We start from the raw sequence: 20,718 nt of genomic DNA, 5'->3' as shown, positions 1-20,718 counted from the left end.
TGCTGTGAGTAAGCAGGGCCTGAGCAGTCTGTTCTGAGAGGCTGGCAGCCACAGGATAGTCTGCTAGCTCCTGTGGGAGCTTCTCACAGGACAGCCAGTCTGTGTTGTGTGCTACTGTTTCTCTAGTGCCCATAAAAGAAATTGGCAGCAAGTAAGTGACACGTAATTCTGAAGCTCATGGGACCAAAGAGTATTAAAATATAAACTACAGAACAGGTATTGTACAGGGTGTAAACACCGCTGGTCCATGAAAGTCAAGATATAGGGTATTAAGAATCTGTCATCATTATCTTTAATTATTAATTACAAAGTGTTTCATATACACGCAGGCACGGTGGTTCACACTTGTAATCCTAGATACCCAGGAGGCTGAGATCTGAGGATCATGGTTCAAAGTCAGCTCGGGCTCTAAAGCCGTGAGACTCTTATCTCCAGTTAACCACCAGAAAACTGCCAGTGGCACTGTGGCTCAAATGGCAGAGCACTATCCTTGAGCTGAAGAGCTCAGGGACCGTGCCCAGGCCCAGAGTTCATGCCCCATGACTGACAAAAAGAAAAAGTTACATATATGCAAGTGTGTTTATGTGTGGGAAGGGAGTCTTGAAACAAAAAAATCTCAACAATTCTTAGTAAGTTGGGTGCCAGTGTATCATGCCTGTATTACTAGCTACTCAGGAGGTGAGAACTGGATGACGCTAGGAGAAATCATTGTTGAGACTTCATGTCCAAAATAACCAACAAAAAGTCGGGTTGGAGTAATAGCTCAAATAGTAGAACATTAGTTAAACCATTCAGCTGAACAAGCATGAAGCTGAGTTCAAACCCTAGCATCATCAAAAAAGTTTTTTATAGGTCAATAGAAAAGAAAATAATTTAGCAACTACATTATATATACAGCAGTTAGTCATGTATTCATTATAGTTAATTAGAGTCTTTGAAAATAAAATGATGAAGTTCCTATTACATGTTTTCAGAGAATTCATATGTATAACTAAAAATATTCTATAAATTTTGATTTTAGGACATTAACACAGTAGTTTAATCCAGTAACACAAAATATGCACAATAGCTTAATATAACTCAAATAACAGCCTAGGTTCTGAGAGTTACTTAGTACCAAAGACCTTCTTACATAGTTTTAAAACCAAAAGACGCGGGCAGGGAGTATGGCTAGGGGTAGAGTGCTTGCCTAGCATGTATGAAGCCCTGGAGTCAATTCATTGGTACCACACATATACTCAGGTTCTGAGTTCAAGTCCCAGGATTGGCAAAAACAAAAACCTCAAAAGACCCTTGAAATAAATACTTTCAACAATAACCATGGTTTGTTTGCAGTCACCAGGAAGACTAAGGTATATATTTCAATCTCCAAATAGAAATATTAGTTATCATTTTTATATTATTGCTGAGCACAATTGACTCACACCCATAATCCTAACTATAAAGGAGGCTAAAGGGGCTGAGAATGTGGCTCAGTGATGAAGTGCTTGCCTAGCATGCATAAAGCCCTGGATTGCATTTCTTAGTACCACAACAGAAAAAGCCAGAAGTGGTGCTATGGCTCAAGTGGTAGAGTGCTAGCTTTGAGCAAAACTCAGGGACTTCATGTTGAGTGAGACAAGTCAAGACCAAAGGAACAAAAGGCACATGGTATCCTTAATATGTGGCTATTAGATCCAAACAGTACAAGAGCAAGGACTCAAAAGTTGAATACCCAATGCTATGGAATTGGAAATATAAACATAACTACATAGTCATAGAAACTTATGACTCTATAGACATAATGTTTTATTACATAGATTATATACAAACCCTCAGCTTAATTTTGATTATATTCTAAAAAAAAAAAAAAAAAAGCTCAGGGACAGTGCTCAGGCCCTGAGATCCAGCCCCAGAACTGGCAAAAACAAAAAGCCAATGAGGCTAAAAAATCTAAGGATTATGGTTCAAAGACTGCCCAGGCAGTCTCTGAGACTGTTAGCTCCAATTAATCACTAAAAAGCTGGGAAGTAGAGCTATAGGCTCAAGAGGTAGAGCACTAGCCTTGAGTAAAAAAGCTCAGGACCTGAGTTCAGGCCCCAGGACTGGCCCAACCTCCACCATCCCTCCACCACCCACAACAAAACAAAACATCCGAATCACCAACCTCTTTAATCTCATGTAGTTTTCACTGGCAGCGGGTCGGCATTCAGCTCTCTGTACCACTATTCCTTCCAATGACAGTTTATCTTGAATGAAAGAAAAACAACAGATTCAAGAAAAACAGTATCACACATCCTTTTCAAGGCTGCAGTTTGAATACCAACTACAGTGATATGACAGAAGTACTATTTATAATAAAAATTTAAAAAATAAACAATATTAAGTTAATGGTAATATCACTGGTCAAAATAGGAAGAACCTTATTCTTGACTAGTAACAAATGATTTCATCAGGTTTGTTTCTTGAGATGCTGTAGCCTTAAAAGGGCATTAAAATCAAATAAAGACTTTTGAACATAACGAAGCTATTATATTTGACATAAGTAGCTTCTGAAAATGCAGCTAGTAAAGATGTGATTGTGTGTGTGTGCACATATGGGCACACAAATAGATTACCCTGTCATTAAAGCAGCTAGCCCCCAAAATACTGTGAAACAAGTGGGTTGTTATTGGTTCTATAGTGCACCAGTTCAGCGTGCCAGTAGTTCTCACTTCTGTTTCCTAGCAGACTTATAAATTTGGGTGTGTCAAAGTAAAATTCAAGCCAGGAGTGGTAGCACTCACACCTATAATCCTAGCACTCAGGAAGCAGAAGCAAAAAAATTCTTGAGTGCAAGGTCCAGCCTGGGCTACAAAGCAAGATCTTGTCTCAAAGTAGACAGAAGGACGAAGAGATGGGCAGATGGATAGAGAGAGGGAAAAAAAAAAAAGAACCTTCCTGAATAGAATGGCAACTGCTTTTCCTACTAATAATTCTCTTTTAATTTTATTATTAATTATATAGAGGTTCTAATTCTGTATCAGTTTGTGAATATAATATGTCTAGATCAGTGCCATCCATATTATCATTCTCTATTCCCCCATGTAGTTCCATTTTTATGTAATGTTCACTGAATGTAATACCTGCCCCCCATTCTGTTATTGTTTATAGGACTCACTCCAAACTTAGGAGAAACAGAAAAAGGAAGTAAAAGCTGATATCTGGTTTGCCTATAGGGCACCAAGTATGGTGGGCTACCTATTATGCAATGTGTAGATGAATATATCATATGACACTAGGAATCTTATGACTAGTTAGAAATAGTTATAGTTCAATATTTCTAGGCTTTGAGACAAGGCAGGAAATCCTCTGGCTAGCAAGCATTTGTGATTCATCTCTTCAGAGTGAATGACTTCCTTCATTCTACTACCATTAATTACATGCCTATCATCTAGGACAAGAGGCACACGTAGCATCATGGAATCAAAGATAGTTAAGATATGCTGTCTTCAAGACTGAGTCAACTGTATGAACAGAGACACTCAACAAAATGTGGGTGTGGACATAGAAGCATAACTATGTGATTCTTATTAGAAAATCTGTCTCCAGGGTTCAGAGGATTGTATGATGTACTTAATATTCCTATTCAACATTCCTAAGATCCCTCAGCATACCACATGCAACATCTCTCATGAGGAATTTAACAGGTAGCTGATATTAGTAATGAGAAAGGATACATACATTTTAGCTAAAATGTGCCAGGAAGGAAATAATGTAAAAGTCATTGTTATTTTGTATTAAATTAAAAAAAAAAAAGAATTTCCCCCTTCTGAGTGATTTTTTTTTTTTTTTTTTTTTTTTGCCAGTCATGGGCCTTGAAGTCAGGGCCTGAGCACTGTCCTTGGACTTTTCTCAAGGCTAGCGCTCTACCACTTGAGCCACAGCACCACTTCCAGCTTTCTTCTATGTATGTGGTACCGAGGAATCGAACCTGGGTCTTCATGCATGCTAGGCAAGCACTCTACCACTAGGCCAAACTCCTGACCCTTTGAGTGAATTTAATAACATTAGAATCTGAATATTTTTGTTGTTGTTGTTAGTTGTGGGACTTGAACTCTGGGCCTGGGCTCTGTCCCTGAGCTCATCAGCTCAAGGCTACTGCCCTACCCTTTGAGCCACAGTGCCACTTCTGGTTTTCTGGTGATTAATTGGAGATAAGAGTCTCATGGACTTTCTTTTTTTTTTGGCCAGTTCTGGGCTTGAGCTCAGGGCCTGAGCAGTGTCCTTGGACTTTCTCAAGGCTAGAGCTCTACCACTTGAGCCTCAGCACCACTCCTGGCTTTTTTCTATGTATGTGGTACCGAGGAATCGAAACCGAGGCTTCATGTATGCTAGGCAAGCACTCTACCACTAGGCCAAACTCCCGGCCCCCATCTCACGGACGTTTTAGTGCCTGGGTTGGCTTTGAACTGCAATCCTCAGATCTCAGCCTCCTGAGTAGTTAGGATTATAGGTGTGAGCCATTCACTGCAGCTGGCTTAGAATCTGAATATATACACACCAAGAACAGATCTTATATCCCAGTTTTTCTCGCCACTGTAGTTGAACAGTATGTCCTGAAAAATTCTTTAGTCATTATGGTGGCAAGATTTGGATACTTTTGATATATTAAGTGTTCTACATGTATGAGAAAAAAAAATCCAGTACTGGAACACAGATGAATGATTTTAATCCTAACTACTTGGAGACAGATAGGAGGACCATCATGACTCCAGGGCCAGCATGACTCAAATAGTAGAGCACTTAACCTTGCAAACAGATGGCCAAGCAGTCAAAACTCAGCTTGAACTAATAAGTGAAATAATTTTATCACTAATAGTAAAATCATATCTGGAGTACCTTCTGTGATAATTTAATCAAAACTCCAATATTCATTCATATTGAATACTAAACAATTACTATGAATAGCACCCAAGAATGCTCTCCAAGTATTTACTAGTATTTCACTCCCCTCCTCCCCAGTCATGGGCCTTGAACTCAGGGCTTAAGTACTGTTTTGAGGGTTTCTCAAGGCTAGAGCTCTACCATTTGAGCCAAAGCATCACTTCCAGCTTTTTTCTACGTATGTGGTACCAAGGAATGGAACCTGGGTCTTTGTGTATGCTAGGCAGGCACTCTACCACTAGGCCAAACTCCTGGCCCTAGGACTTAACTTTTAGCTAAGGTTTCTAGATCAGCCTTCTCTGCATAGGACCCTCGAAAAGGTTCTTTAGTCAAGGTCACTCCACAAAGCCACAAAACCATCATTTTCTATTGATCCTCTTTTCTTTTCAGTTCTCATATGGCTTTTAAATGCCATTATGGTAAAAGACAAGTTTTAGTTACCAGCCATGAATCTGCCCAGTTACTGACTGACCCTTAATAGCCCTTCATCTCTGTTTTCCTTGTCGTCTTTTCCTCTCAAATGTTAAAAGCCAATTTACTTATGACATAGCTCCTTATGCATGATTTGTACTGTCAGAGTTGGAACAGTTTCTTTTTTTTCATTAAATCATATTTCTATGCTTTTTTAAAGCATAGCTGGAATTCCCAGGTAGAAGGTACTATAAACATTACATTTTATTTTAAGAGCACCCATGTGCTCTGTTAATCACAGATCCTTTTCATTAACACAGAATCCTTACTTAAAACTACTTCTCTGGCTCAATTTGAAGGAACATAAATGTTATAAGAATAATTATTTTTATTCCCACATACTTATGTAAAAGATTTTTTTGCGAGGAAAATGGGGACAAAAACATGAGAAGGGGTCTAGGTGTAAAAAGTAATGTTCCTACTAGCTGGCAAATGTAACTGTAACCACTCTATACATTACCCTGACAATAAAAAATAAAAAAGGAAAAACAGGAAAAAAATACATAATGTAAAAATTAAGAAATGTGAGGGAAGAGGTGGGGTATGAGGGTTGAGTGAGAATGTTGGAAGGGTTGACGCTGGACAAGACACACAGGATTCATAAACTGCTCTGTTGAAGGACAACTCCCTAATACAACTGAAGATAATAAAAATATTATTTAGATAAAAAGATTTCTGCAAAGCATATTGGGAATAACAAGGATAAAAGAAACATGACACTTGCCCTCAGAAGTACAGACTGGAGGGCCAGGAGTTTGGCCTAGTGGTAGAGTGCTTGCCTGGCATGCATGAAGACCCGAGTTCAATTCCTATGTACCACATACATAAAAAAGGCTGGAAGTGGTGCTGTGTGGCTCAAGTGGTAGAATGTTGGTCTTGAGAAAGCCCAAGGACAGGACCTGAGTTCAAGCCCCAGGACTGGCAAATAAAAAAATTAGTACAGATTTGAGGCCAGTATTCTCAAATGTATGCTCACTAGTATCTTTCTTTCTTTCTTTCTTTCTTTCTTTCTTTCTTTCTTTCTTTCTTTCTTTCTTTCTTTCTTTCTTTCTTTCTTTCTTTCTTTCTTTCTTTCTTTCTTTCTTTCTTTCTTTCTTTCTTTTTTGCCAGTCCTGGGTCTTGAGCTCAGGGCCTGAGCACTGTCCTTGGACTTTCTCAAGACTAGAGCTCTACCACTTGAGCCTCAGCACCACTTCCGGCTTTTTTCTATATGTGGTACTGAGGAATCGAACCCGGGTCTTCATGCATGCCAGGCAAGCACTTTAACCACTAGGCCAAACTCCCGGTCCCTCACTAGTATATTTCTTATGAAGTACAAATGCAGCTTGATTTATTCATTCCACAATATATACATATATCAAAACCTTGTGATATACACCACAAAGCATGAGTTTTACTTACTGAATTAATATAAAGAAGATCACTACACATTTGCATTCAGATTTAAAAGAAAAAATAGAAATCATTCAAGAGCTTTCAGTTATGTGAGACTGTTGGGGGCCGAGTAACGCCATATCTAATAACTTTCTGCTGAGATAAGGCAAGGCGCAAGAGGCAGGGCGCAAGCCTTGATTACCATTGGTTACAAATGTGTTATTGTGTTATCACTCTCTGCTGGGACCTAGAGTGAGGGTATATTAGCTGGAGGGACTTCCTCAGGAGGGGGGTTTATTGGAGAGAGAGATTTCCTGCCTTGATGAAGCTGCGTAGCATCTCTGTTTGTGCTCTGGGGAAGGAAGGTTGAGTGCAGGAGGACAGTGGGCCCTTTCCTCTCGCAGCTCGTCCTGGTCGGGGGACCAGGGATGAAGGACCCCGACATGAGACTTTGCTTTCTTTGTGGTACTGAAATTAGAACCCAGGACTTCAAGCTTGATAGGCAAGTGCTCTTCTGCTTGAGACTTGCTACCAACTCTATTCCTGTGATTCCTTCTCTCCCCTTATTTCCCCTTCCTCTTTCAAACTCTGCCTGCCTGCCTGCCTGCCCCCCCCCTCTCTCTCTCTGTCAATACTGCTAGAAGGAAGAGTGTCATGGACTTTCCTGCCTAGGCTGGTTTTGAACAGTGATTCTCAGATACCAGCCTCCTGAATAGCTAGGATAACAGGTGTGATCCACCAGCACCCAGCCTTTTGTTGGCTTAGATGAACAAATGATTTGCATAGGCTAGCCTTGAACGAGGATCCTTCTAACCTCAGCTTCCTGAGTACCTAGAATTACCGGCATGAAACCATCACACATGGGCTCTAATATGAGTTTTAACTATTGGTATGTAAGATATCATAAGCTAAGAAAATTTTGGAAAATGGAAGTGAAACAAAAAGCTTCGTAGTGACATGAAAATAGTTTTGATCTCAGAGACCCTTGGAAGGGTCTGAGAAAACCACTCTCCTCAGTGGTTGCAAGAGCACATTTGAAGAACTGTAGGACTAGTAGACTAGGACAGATACATTAATAAGTTTAACAGAGCTTTCCACTTAAGCCAGTAGGCTAATCTAGCCCTCACATACCTTTTTGCTCCTACTATGTTAGAACTTGTTGATTCTACTTTTAGTGATTATACAATTTGATTATTATATAAATTCATTAATTACAAGTATATAGGAGGAAGGAATGTTTCTATGAGAACAAGAGAGCTTTTGTTAAGAGGTGAAGCAAATTAAATTACTTAAAAACGTTATCAAATTAGGTAGAGGTGACAGCTATAGATTAGAAGACATACATAAGTCTTAGAAAAATTTGCATGAGTACTGCTGCAATGTCCAAGTTCTTTCTCCTTTATTTCAGGAAAACAAAACTGTAATTCTGAACTAAATTATGTGTTTGATTTCCATGAAAAATGGAAGCAGATGGTCAGGCAGCATGTCTTATCTTACATGTGTATCTGCAGATAAGCTGATATTTGTACGTTTTAAGATCAAACTTCAAGGAAGGTAGGAATGCATATTAATATCATTTAAAAATGATTTTCTACTTTCAAATTTATTGATCAACCACTGGCTCTTATAAACCAAGACTGGGACTAAATACCTACATAAAGATATGGTTACTGGGGATCAAAACCTTTGCTAGAAAAAGCAGTACTTGTGCTGGACCCTGAAAATGAAGTAGAATGTAGCCAAGTTGTGGGGAAGGGTGAGGCGGGTTTGAGAAGGGCATCAAAGGTAACCAATGAATGCTCCCTACCCGCTCCCTTTCTGTGATTCCTGGGTTTGAACACAGGAACTCATGGCTCTACCACTTGAGCCAGGTCCCCAACCTTTTTGTTTTGTTTTAGGTATTAAGTTTTAACAGAGTTTTGAGGTTTTGCCAAGGGCTGGCCTCTGCTGTGGTTCTCCAACCTATCACCTCTCATATAGCTGGGATCATAGGTCACACTGGGCTGGGGGTCTCTCTGGTTAACTTTTTCCTAGGATGGTCTTAACATCCCAATTTCTATATCCCGAATAACTAGTGTTACAGGACTATACTACTATGCCTAACCCTCTAAGAACAAAATTTAAATGTTAAATACACACAACACACACCCTATAAAAAGAGTTGTAGGATTCTGAAAAGAATTTTATAATAACTGGGGTTGCTTTGGTAAAATTATTTCACATTACCTCAACATCTGCATAATGAAGGTATTGAAATCTCTAAATCTTGTCTAGTTCTCTTTCACTAAATAAAAACACTAATCCCTTCCTCTATTTAGAATGTCATATTGTTTTATTAATACTTATTTTGTTTGACCTAATACTGTCTACAAAAGTTAAGACATATTTACCATTTCTTTGAGCATAAATTGGAGAGAAATGGTTTCTTTGTAAAACAGTAAAAAGTTATGAAGCTAAGACTTGAAAGAGTCAAACCTCTTTTCTAAACTGCAGCTTCCTAGCAGTTTCCATTGCTGAAACTGAGATATATGTTGGAGAACTAAGAGAAACCATAAACAGGCACCTTTTAACAAGTTAAAGTAATAAGTATGACAGGAACTTATTAGCATTGGCATGCAGGTAATGACGTCAGGGATGTAGGAAGTCCTTAGGCATTAGGAAGTTATAGCCACTCATTCCCACAAGACACAGCTCATTCAAATGTAGGAACCTGTAAGGGCACTTCCAACTCTAGCTAAAACACAGACCCATTGTGAACCGATGCACAGGACTTTGGATTGATTTTCCAGACTTTTCAAGTAACTCCCCTTTTATCTACACAACTTCTGTGCTTACACTCTTTTTGTAAAAGGATAGAATATTTCTGCTTCCACTGAGTAGGTGTATCTAAAGGTAAGTGGTTTTTAATATTCTCAGTGGTCTTCTTTCCTCTCCTTTAAGATAGTCTTGCCTGTGATCTTAGGATGCTCCACCCTGACAGCTTAACAAAGCCTTTAGGCAGTCACTATTCCTATGTTATTAAGAAGAAAAAAAAGAACTGATCTTTATTCAAATTTGAAAAAGTGATACATAAATAAGAAGTTATCTGTTTATATGTGATTTCTTATACTATTCAAATTACAAATATGACTAATATTCTTGGAATTTCTAATTTAAAATAAAAAGTGAAAGCACAATTTGAGACCTAGACATTGATCTAGAAAAAAACTCAGTGGGGGCCAGGAGTTTGGCCTAGTGGTAGAGTGCTTGCCTAGCATGCACAAAGGCCTGGGTTCAATTCCTCAGTACCACGTAGAAAAAAGCTGGAAGTGGTGTTGAGGCTCAAGTGGTAGAGCTCTAGCCTTGAGAAAGTCCAAGGACAGTGCTCAGGCCCTGAGCTCAAGCCCAGGACTGGCACCAAAAAAAAAAAAAAAGAAAAAGAAAAAACTCAGCGAATAATCACATTAGTGCTCTATGGGCTGGAAGAAAGAAGCACTGGAGATACATTCTTGTACAAAAAAATATTGTAATGTTGCTTGACACCTGTGGTGAAAAGACTGTCAGGAGCAGGAAGGAAGGTGGCAGTTGAAAGGTTAAATGCAAGCAATAAGGGTGTGAAGGAGTTTGATCATCGTATCAGTTGACAGAATTGAATCAGATTATTGACCACATGGTGGAGCATCCATTTCCAGGTCTCACTACCCACTCTCCTCAGTGGCCTTTACTTTCTTTTTACTAAATATACTCTTTACAGCTGTAAAAATAAAATAAAATAACCTAGTGAACAAGCCATGGAATTATAATGCAACTAGATGAACAGAGCACTTTTATGAGCCATGAAAATTCCACATCTGTATATTTTAGTATTTACAAAGCTAAGGTCAATTCAAACTCAGTCTTCTATGCTTGGGACACTTGATATATACAGCAATGGTGGGTTGAAATCATAACAGAAAAAGCAGAAAAAGAAAATGCAGGTTGAATATATCTTTCTCCAAGTGCTTGAGACCAGAAGTTTTCCCAATTTCTGAATTTTTTGGACTTAGAAATATGTACATGGGCTTTACTAAACTATGTTCTAATCTGATAATCCATAATCTGAAACCTGTTCAAAAATTATTTAGGAAAGCTGGAAGAATGGTTGCAGAGGAAGAGCGAGGACTGAGGACTTAAGTTCAAAACTCAGCACATGCATGCATTCATGCACATACATACATACATACATACATACATACATACATACATACATACATACAAAATAAATCCCATTTTGATTTTTTTTTGGTGGGTCATGGGGCTTGAACTCTGAATCTGCACATTGTCCCTGAGCTCTTCAGCTCAAGGCTATCACCCTACCCGCAAGCCACAGCTCCACTTCCCATTTTCTAGTGATTAACTGGAGATAAGAGTCTCTCCCCATCTTTAGTGCCTGAGCTGGCTTTGAGCCACGATCCTCAGATCTCAGCCTCTTGAGTATCCAGGATTATAGGTGTGAGCCACCATGCCCAGCTCCCATTTTGATTTTTTAAAATGTGTGTGATAGTACTGGGACTTGAACGCAGGGCCTGGTTACTCTCCCTTAAATTTGTTTATTCAAGGCTGGCATGCTAAGTTGAGCCACACCTTAATTTTCACCTTCTTTCTGGTTAACTGGCAATAAGAACTATTACTCTTAGCTATCCGCCTGCTGAGTAGCTAGTATTCAAGGCATAAGCAATCAGCACCTGGCCTTGAGGTCTGGAATCTAGCTTTAGTGGCTCAGCCTGAGATTGCAGAAAATTTAAAAACACACACAAAAGTAAATAAAAACACAGAAATATCCTTCTGAAAACATGAATTCTCTAGAGTAGACTCATATAACATGACTACAGTAGGTGTAAAGAGGAAGAAAAATCACGATTCATGGAATATTTTCAGAGATTCCTTGCCACACATTTCAAAATCAATTTACTATGATTTGTTAATTTCATCTTTATTATATTACTATATTATTATATACAATATGTATTACATATACACTATTATTATAATTATTGCTCTCCTTACCACATTTAGTTACATAAATAATCCCATATACTAGTTTAGTCCTCTTATTTTTTTGGTGGTACTTGGAATTGAACATAAGGCCTCATGTGTGGTAAGCTAGTACTCTACCACCAAAGCCATGCCTCTAATCCTGCATTTGGCTGTTTAATTGGAGATGACTTAGTCTGTCTTCAAACTGCAACCCTCTCAATCTCAGTCTCTTGAATAGCTACAATTTACAGGCATTTACCACCAGCTACTAGTTTAGTTTTCTATAAGATCCTTTGATTCTTCTTTCACTGCAGTGTGCAGTTAAAATTTAATATTCAGCAGACAAAATTCTTTTTTATTGTAATTAATAGAAGGGTTACATTATATTCACCAGATAGAAGGCGCATTACTTCACAAACACTGATACCCTTTCTCATGTTTTGGTCCCCATTTCCCTTCCCCCACTCCCACCCCTCATCTTGTTTTCCCCCTTCCCTATCCTATTTCAAATAACCAAATAAACATATACACAATATATCAGATTAACAAGGTAAAACACTGAAATAATATGAGATAACCAAGGGACAGCAAAAGAGATGAGAGATAACATAGTACATTAAGGACAACAATCACTCATTATATGGCTTTTGTTTCTATATCCTGGAGGTGCTTTCATTTAGCGTCATCCTATATGGCCTTATGTATCTAGGTTTTGCTCTATTGTAAATCTCTGCTAGGAGAGCCCAAGGTTTCTACTGATTATGACAAATGAGGGAAACCACTGAACCTATGTTCCTTTGAGTCAGCAGACAAAATTCTGTATTCTCCTTTCTCTCCTCTCTTTACACCCTTCCCTTTTCCCTCTTCTTACCTGCTAATTTTATTTTACTTGAGATAGGAAATCATTAACTTTCAGAGCTGCATAAAGATGCTATCCATTCTGATCATCATCACTACTTAACATACCACTCAGAAAGACAAAATACTGTCTTGGATAAGCCAATGTTTTTAAGACATATGCCCATTTCAGAAATGTCAAAAGTGAAAAATGTCCATGAGACTTCTCCATCTTTATTATGCAATTATCATCTGTGTGACTGGACATGCTCCATGAGCTTACCACCTGTCTCCTCCTCAGCTGTACCTCACCTCACCACTGAAAGCTTGGAGGAGAACCTACTCAAGGGAATGGAGGAAATACTAGAGAGGAGCAAAAACTCTCTCTATTCGGTCACTTATTTCACAACAATTTTATCTTTACTAGTGTTTTCAAAATCATGGCATTCATGTACAGATAGTAGGTAATAGGTATTAAAATATCTCCTTCCCAAAGAGGCAGTAAAATTCAATTTTGTCAAATAGCACTGTAAATATGAGTTCTATACAATTGTTATGACTTCAATGTTGATTTCATGCTTCATAAAAGTGCTCTTTTTGCAATGACTCAATATTTGCATACCCAAAGCTGTGGACATGGTATTGGAAATATAAACATAACCACATACACATAAAAATTTATGACTCTACAGACATAATGTTTTATTACAGAGATTAGTATGTACCTATGACATACAAACCCTCAGCCTAATTTTAATTATGTTCTAAAATCTAAGTGCCAGTGATTGTATATAGAGATTCCCTTCTTGAGATTCTTACTTGTTTGTTAAAGACGTCATTTGAAATATGATGTAAAAATCAATGTTAATAAATTCTTTAATTAAAAAAAGTGCTCTTTTCATCTGGTGGCAATATAATTTCTAGATGGCTAATAATGCTTAGGCAACACTCTTTAAAAAACAAAACAAAACAAAAAACTGTTTCATTAAAAAGATTTGATTTCTACCCTACAAGATTCATCTTTTGAAGCAAAGTTAAAATATGAAACAATATGATTAAAAAAAGTGCTCTTTTCATCTGGAGGCAATATAATTTCCAGATGGCTAATAATGCTTAGGCAACACTCTTTAAAAAACAAAACAAAACAAAAAACTGTTTCATTAAAAAGATTTGATTTCCACCCTACAAGATTCATCTTTTGAAGCAAAGTTAAAATATGAAACAATATGATTTATAGGGCTTGAGATTTCCTTTGTAGTGAAAGGCAACAATACTGGAATGGAATTTTACCCATACCCCTCAGCCAGTCTGTCAGTTTTATTTGTGCTTTTTTGGCACATGGAACATATTCTTTTCTATACTCCTCAAATAAGCCTAAAAACTTTGCCAGTGTAGCTAAGCTTCTCTGAAAACTCAGTTCAACACTGCAGAAGTAGTGGCTCAGGGGACTGAATGACACCTCTGGTCCATGGTTTAGTCCAATGAGTCCTAGGAAGGTTCCAGTACTCTATAGTTTGAGGTGTTGTGGTCAGCTGCATAAGGTAGTTGACACTATACTACATTAGCATGATTCTAGTCCCAGAAAATATAATATAGATAAATTTCATATTTCAAGATAAATTCTAACATTCAAATACATTAACAAGGAAAATATCTTTAATTTTTAAATGCTAGAACATCACCTGATACAATTAGCTAATTAATATTTTTATTGTACTAGGTTTGAATTCAGGGACTTGTGCTTGTTAGGCACGTGAGCCACTACCCAATTTATCTGTTTTTTTGCTGGTCCTGGGGCGTGAACTCTGGGCCACTGTCTGAGATTCTTTTGCTTAAGGCGAGCCCTCTATTCCTCTATTACTTGAGCCATAGCAGTACTTGCAGCCCTTTCTGTTTATGCGATACTAAAGAATTGAATCCAGGGGTTTACGCATGCTAGGCAAGCACTCTACCACTAAGCCATATTCCCAGTCCTATTTTACTTTCACACACACACACACACACACACACACACACACACACACACACACACACGCAAAGAGGCTAACAAAATTTTATTCTCAGTTAATATCAATATGAATGCTTCTCATCTAATGCTATTAATAGGAAGCAATGGAGAAGTGAGTCACATGTCAGCCAGGAGAAACTCAACATAGGGAAAATGGGGAAGTCCCAACAAGAAATACAGTGCCAGGCTTAAAAAGAAATGGACAGCTGCTTCTAAAGTTATATAGTTATTTTGATTTTTCTAAGGTGATAGAAATTAATCTTTCCAAAAGACAGGCATACCCACATGCAGGTAAAAATTACCAAAACAATGTAAGAGTGGTAAAGAATGCAGACAGAAGCATCTTATTCTTGTCAAAGGCAGCTTCTACAACTACACTTTTTTTTTTTAAATCATCATCCTTTCAGATTACAAACATATAAAGCTTAATTAAATACACATATTGCATACACATAGCTTGAAAATAAAAGTCTTTGAAAATTCTATCTAGGACTATGCTTTTCTCTAAAAAAGTAGTGTGTGAATTTCATAGAGGAGCAATCTGTTGAGTTCAGGAAAATTACCCAACCATGTATCTTCCCATAAGGAGAGAAACCTTCCTGGTAAGATTTTACCTGTTTCCCATGCACTGAATTTACATGGACAAAGCATATGTTATGATGATGTCTGCTGCTCACAGTAATGACAAGGACCTCATTTCCCCTTAGGAGTTGTTGGAAAAGATGGAAATTCCTTTCATTAGCCCAGAATAAATTCTGCCAATTACAGATAGGTGATTAGAATTACCTCATAGTCAGAGGTTTTGCCAAAAACTGGTTAGGTATTGGGCCTAGTTAACTAAAGAAGAAGCTCATATCAAAAATCTGTTTAAAATTTGATTAAAATTTAAAGGGCTCTATTGTATGTACAATTATAGTTGTTTAAGACAGGTGATCTGTCTCTTAATTTTTTTAAGGCCATGGTTTTAAAAAGGAAAACAGTTATGTCTAAAAATTTATGTTTTTCTGCCTGCAAAGGCAGGTGAAATCTCCAAGTCAAGTGCATCTTGATGTGTGGTTAACGTTTTTCTGGTGAAGCCACTGAACTGATTGATTCCAGTTTATATCGGCAGTGGGACAGAGACATAGTGACATAAACTAGGCATGTTTCCTTTGGTACAGAAGCACCATTGTATAGTTTAGGGCTATGTGGAGAAGACTCACTACCTAGGACATGCACCTCCTACCACAAGTAAATGTAAACAGGGAGGAGATTTGCAACCTGGCTTTCTACTAAGAGTTAAATGAACTATGATAGGCAGCCAGGGGTCAATGAACGCCTTTCCATCTCCGTTACATGCTACATAATCACCACTTCAATGAACGCAATGGGGATAAAGTAGGGGCCTACTAGATGCTCTTTGCCCTTTTTAAGACTGCAAGCTGGGCAAAGAGGACAGAAAAGCCCTAGGGATTCATGTCAGCTTGCAGTGAGGCAGTAAGACAAGGCTTCAGTTACTCTTGCTGCCAAGCCAAGGATGGCAAACAAATCACACCCAGGCAGGTTTGTATACTAAGCAGTGCAGGGTGAAGACCAGAGGGAGGAAAAGCCATAACCCATAGCAAAAGAACATGATGGTCAGTTTTAGGTCAAGGCCATCAAGGCAAGCCTGCAGAAGCAAGATACACTCATAAGTGGTTTTGAAACTTAGGGCATCAGAAATCAGAAGTGGGACTCTGGAGTAATGACACCAGAGGCTAGAGGTTCCACATCTATCCCACTTCCAGCTTTATGTCCTACCTCCTTACACCAAGGCCAGCCCGTCCTCTAGCAATAACAAGGTTTTCCTAATAAAGGCATCTTCAGACTGGCCAATATAAGCAGACCCAGCACTAATGGCATTTGACTATACCAGAGTCAAACAGAAGAAAATCCTAGCACAGTCTCCATCACTATACTACAGTCTTGTATAAAGTTCAACAAAAGAGGGCTATAACCATATGTAAAGCTATTCTGCTTCTGCAGATTTGGCTATTATACAATTCTTCCCTTACGTAGTATTCTTTTATAATTGCAACACAAACAATGCATAAATACATCCAAAGTTATAACTTCCCAAAACTACTGACCATTTTTTTTTATTTTCAAGATAATGTATAGAGTGGTTATAAGTTACATTCATCAGGTAGTAAGTGCATTACTTCTCACACATTGATACCCCTTCTCATGTTTTTGTTCCCACTTTCCTTCCCTACCCCCTCCCAATCATCTTGTTTCCCCCCATTCCCTTTCCTATTTAAAATAAACACATAAACATACATACAATATACCAGGCAACAAAGTCAGACACAACCATTTCTTTATCTACAGAAAATACTTGACTCAAAAAATCTGTTAAATTCATTACCTGTTACAATTAAGGACTTCCCCTCTACCCCCCCAGCCCTGGGCTTGAGCTCAGGGCCTGAGCACTGTCCTTGGACTTTCTCAAGGCTAGAGCTCTACCATTTGAGCCTCAGCACCACTTCCAGCTTTTTTCTATGTATGTGGTACCGAGGAATCGAACCTGGGTCTTCGTGCATGCTAGGCAAACACTCTACCACTAGGTCAAACTCCCGGCCCCAGGACTTAATTTTTTAAACATCAAAAGAAACTCTAACACAAGTTGAAGAAAAGACATTTAAAATTTTTGTCTAGTGTATCAATATACAATTGGATAATTTAAAAATATCCTTAATGCAACGGGAACATAAATCAGTTGAATCTAAAATCTAATGATTAGAACGAGTTCTTCAGAGAAATCTAGTGGATAGGCAGGCAAATAACTGTAGCCTGAGGATAACATACACAATTTTTACAACTAAAGCTTTTAAATTAAAGCTGAGAACCCTAAAGTGCTTTGGAAGGTAAGTTTTAGGGAAATGGAGGAAAAAAGGAGAAAGATAATCTCTATCTTCTTTTCTTCGAAACAAATTGTTGTGTTTCCCATAGAGAGCTGTGCAGCACTGAAGCTGGTTTAGTGTGAAACAGCTCATGAAATCTTAACATCCCCACCCTATGCAAATATGAATGATTACTACAAAGCCTGTCAATATGAGTTTTTTTGTGTGAAACGATGTTAATCTTCTCATTGAACAAAGAGCCTTAAGCCAAAATTATATGTAATCCAATTAAATTCAAGTGCAATGTCACAAATAACAAGTTTAAATATCACTATTTGGCTTTCAAAAACAACTACACCCTTGTGCTTTTACATGGCAGAGAAAATTCTACATGTTTTGTTCTTTCACAAGATTTCTTACTTATGAATTACTTTAAAATAATACTAATGCATTATATATTAGTTTTCAAAAGCATAATAGAAGTACTCCATATTAAGCTTGTCTAAGAAATCATTTAGACATTCAGAAATAAGGAGAAACTCACATTTGGCTGGAGAATTAAACACATGTAATTGTTTAACTGATGAGAGGCAATTCTATTTATTCTGTGCAACACATTACTTCAAAGAACAGATATAACAGTGTTTCACAATTCCTTCCCCGATAGAGTTAAATGCAAATTCTCCCTTCATCTTACTCCAGCAAGCTCCTGCCTGCATAGCCCATGCGCCACCTACTGTAAAACGGAGCTGCCAGTGCAGAGATGCTGCCAGCCTCTCCATTCCATCGCCAGGCTGGGATGGAATAAAAGCCTGTTTGTGCGGTAGTGCTTCTTCTTTAAAAAAAAAAAAAAAAGCCTCAATTCCAAGAACAAGCTGAAATAGCATCTTCAAAAATGGAGCGCAAAATAATCAGAAGAGAAAGAGAGAAGGAATATGAAGGGAAACACAACAGCCTGGAAGATACTGATCAAGGAAAGAGCTGCAAATCCACACTGATGACTCTCAACGTTGGTGGATATTTATACATCACTCAAAAGCAAACACTGACCAAGTACCCAGACACTTTCCTTGAAGGTATAGTAAACGGAAAAATCCTCTGCCCTTTTGATGCTGATGGCCATTATTTCATTGACAGAGACGGTCTCCTCTTCAGGCATGTCCTAAACTTCCTACGAAATGGAGAACTTCTACTGCCTGAAGGGTTTCGAGAAAATCAACTTCTTGCTCAAGAAGCAGAATTCTTTCAGCTCAAGGGACTGGCGGAGGAAGTAAAATCCAGGTGGGAAAAAGAACAGCTAACACCCAGAGAGACTACTTTCTTGGAAATAACAGACAACCATGATCGTTCACAAGGACTGAGAATCTTCTGCAATGCTCCTGATTTTATATCAAAAATAAAATCACGTATTGTGCTGGTGTCAAAAAGCAGGCTGGATGGATTTCCAGAGGAGTTTTCAATATCATCAAATATCATTCAATTTAAATACTTCATAAAGTCTGAAAATGGCACTCGACTTGTACTAAAGGAAGACAACACCTTTGTCTGCACCCTGGAAACTCTGAAGTTTGAGGCAATCATGATGGCTTTGAAGTGTGGATTTAGACTGCTGACCAGCCTGGACTGCTCCAAAGGGTCAATTGTTCACAGTGATGCACTTCATTTTATCAAGTAACTACCTGTCTCACGAACAAAGGCAACATGCATGCAGCCAGCGAGCTTCAGAAAATCACAGCATCAAAGGCATCCCAAATAACGTGCTCAGCCAGCTCTGTCCTACAGAGCCTGGCTACTAATCAAGCACTGTGAGCTGACGGTATGTAAATTTTATAGCTAAAGGTGTCTTCTCCAGTGGTGCTGCTGCTCAGACTCTCGCACCTAAAATGAATACAGTGGTCTTCTATACTGTAAATAAAGACTGAATGCATTTGTTATTTGTTTATCTGTCCTAACCTGTTTTTCAGTGTTTTGGGTACTTGCACACACACAAAAAGCATGCAATTATCTATGGTTTCTTAAATAGTAATGAAGTTTTTTTTAAAGAGAAGGTTTAAAATGCTTTCTACTTATGGTAAACATCTATAAAGAACTGAATCGGTAAAATTAATCACTGAGACCAAAACTGATCTACCTAAAACAGAGCTACAGAGAGAAAAAATGAGTGTGTTAAAAGGTCTCAAGGCTGACTTTTGATTTTTAATAGAAGATACCAAAAGCTTTATCCACAATTCCTGTATTTCATAAAGCAGTATAGATGAATTGATAGTCTGCTGAAAATCACTAGAAATCGTTTGATGACAATAAAAAATAAAATCACTGCTAGCTTCTTTGCTTTTACTAATAATTATTTTAAAAAGTTATGTGTCACTTTAAAAACAAGTATAATACTTGATGATTTTGCATACTATTATAAGCATTGATGTAATCGACTGTTGGGCTATAGTAATTTGGTTGGTCTTGCATGTAACAAAAATTATTCATCTCTGTACACTGAAATCCAATACAGCATGGGGACATTAATCTCAATACATTACACAGTTCTAGAATAATAAGGGAGTCTATTTTCACAAGCATTCTAAGTACCTATTTTTTAAGTTCAGAATTCTAAGTGAATAAACATTATTCTTATGAAAAGACCTCATTAATTCTTTTTAAATAACTATCTTGATGCAAAAATCTCAGATTCACTGAGATGCATTTATTTTTAAAAACTATATCCTAATTTAAATATCTAAAGAACTTGTTTTGCATGTGGCCATTTTTAAGACATAATCTATAAACTGAACTTCTAATGTGTATGTATCCTTTCCCCTTCCCCCTTCAAAGGATAGCTAACTCATTTATATACATTCATTTACTCCCTTAAAAATAAGACATTATGTACCTGATTATATAAATAGTATTTATTGAAACAAACAAGAGGGTTTTCTTTGTAAAGAAAAAAAAGCCATTAAAAGCTGGGGGTGTAGGGCTCAAGTGATAGAAGATCTGTCTAAAAATAAATGTTTAAAACTGTTAACTAAATCAAGTTTTGAAAATCTTGGCTGATGTAGACCAAATTGTAGTTACTGACAAAAATTTAAACTAAGTAAAGCTGATATTCATTCCTGCAATGTAAAATGTAACTGTGTAACTGACATGCAGTTGTAACATCTAAGATAATATAAAAGCTGGCTGTAAAAGAAAGCTTTAATAATCTTTCAAATAGTTCTTTAAAGTTTGCATAAGAAAAACAATAAACTCCATGTCAATCATACAACTTTCTTT

General features: G+C 37.7%; 2 protein-coding genes across 2 annotated transcripts in view; one reads left to right on the top strand and one right to left on the bottom strand.

The window, feature by feature from the left end:
• The window catches only part of Gtf2f2 (general transcription factor IIF subunit 2), a 131,206-nt gene that overhangs the window by 46,968 nt on the left and 63,520 nt on the right, over positions 1–20,718 (bottom strand). The window contains exon 5 of the mRNA XM_090342101.1: positions 2,147–2,228. Within this exon, the coding sequence (XP_090198227.1) occupies positions 2,147–2,228 (82 nt within the window). The remainder of the gene's footprint in view (positions 1–2,146; positions 2,229–20,718) is intronic.
• Positions 18,196–19,491, top strand: Kctd4 (potassium channel tetramerization domain containing 4). The gene has a single exon (XM_090342100.1). It carries the CDS (start codon positions 18,347–18,349, stop codon positions 19,124–19,126), a length of 780 nt encoding a protein of 259 aa, XP_090198226.1. The 5' UTR covers positions 18,196–18,346; the 3' UTR covers positions 19,127–19,491.

Source organism: Megascapheus bottae, chromosome 11 (genome assembly GCF_031878675.1).
Source record: "Megascapheus bottae isolate mThoBot1 chromosome 11, mThoBot2.hap1, whole genome shotgun sequence".
In the NCBI taxonomy this organism is placed as follows: domain Eukaryota; kingdom Metazoa; phylum Chordata; class Mammalia; order Rodentia; family Geomyidae; genus Megascapheus; species Megascapheus bottae.
The sequence above is the reverse complement of the archived record's forward strand: the minus strand, read 5'-3'. Positions and strand labels throughout refer to the sequence as shown.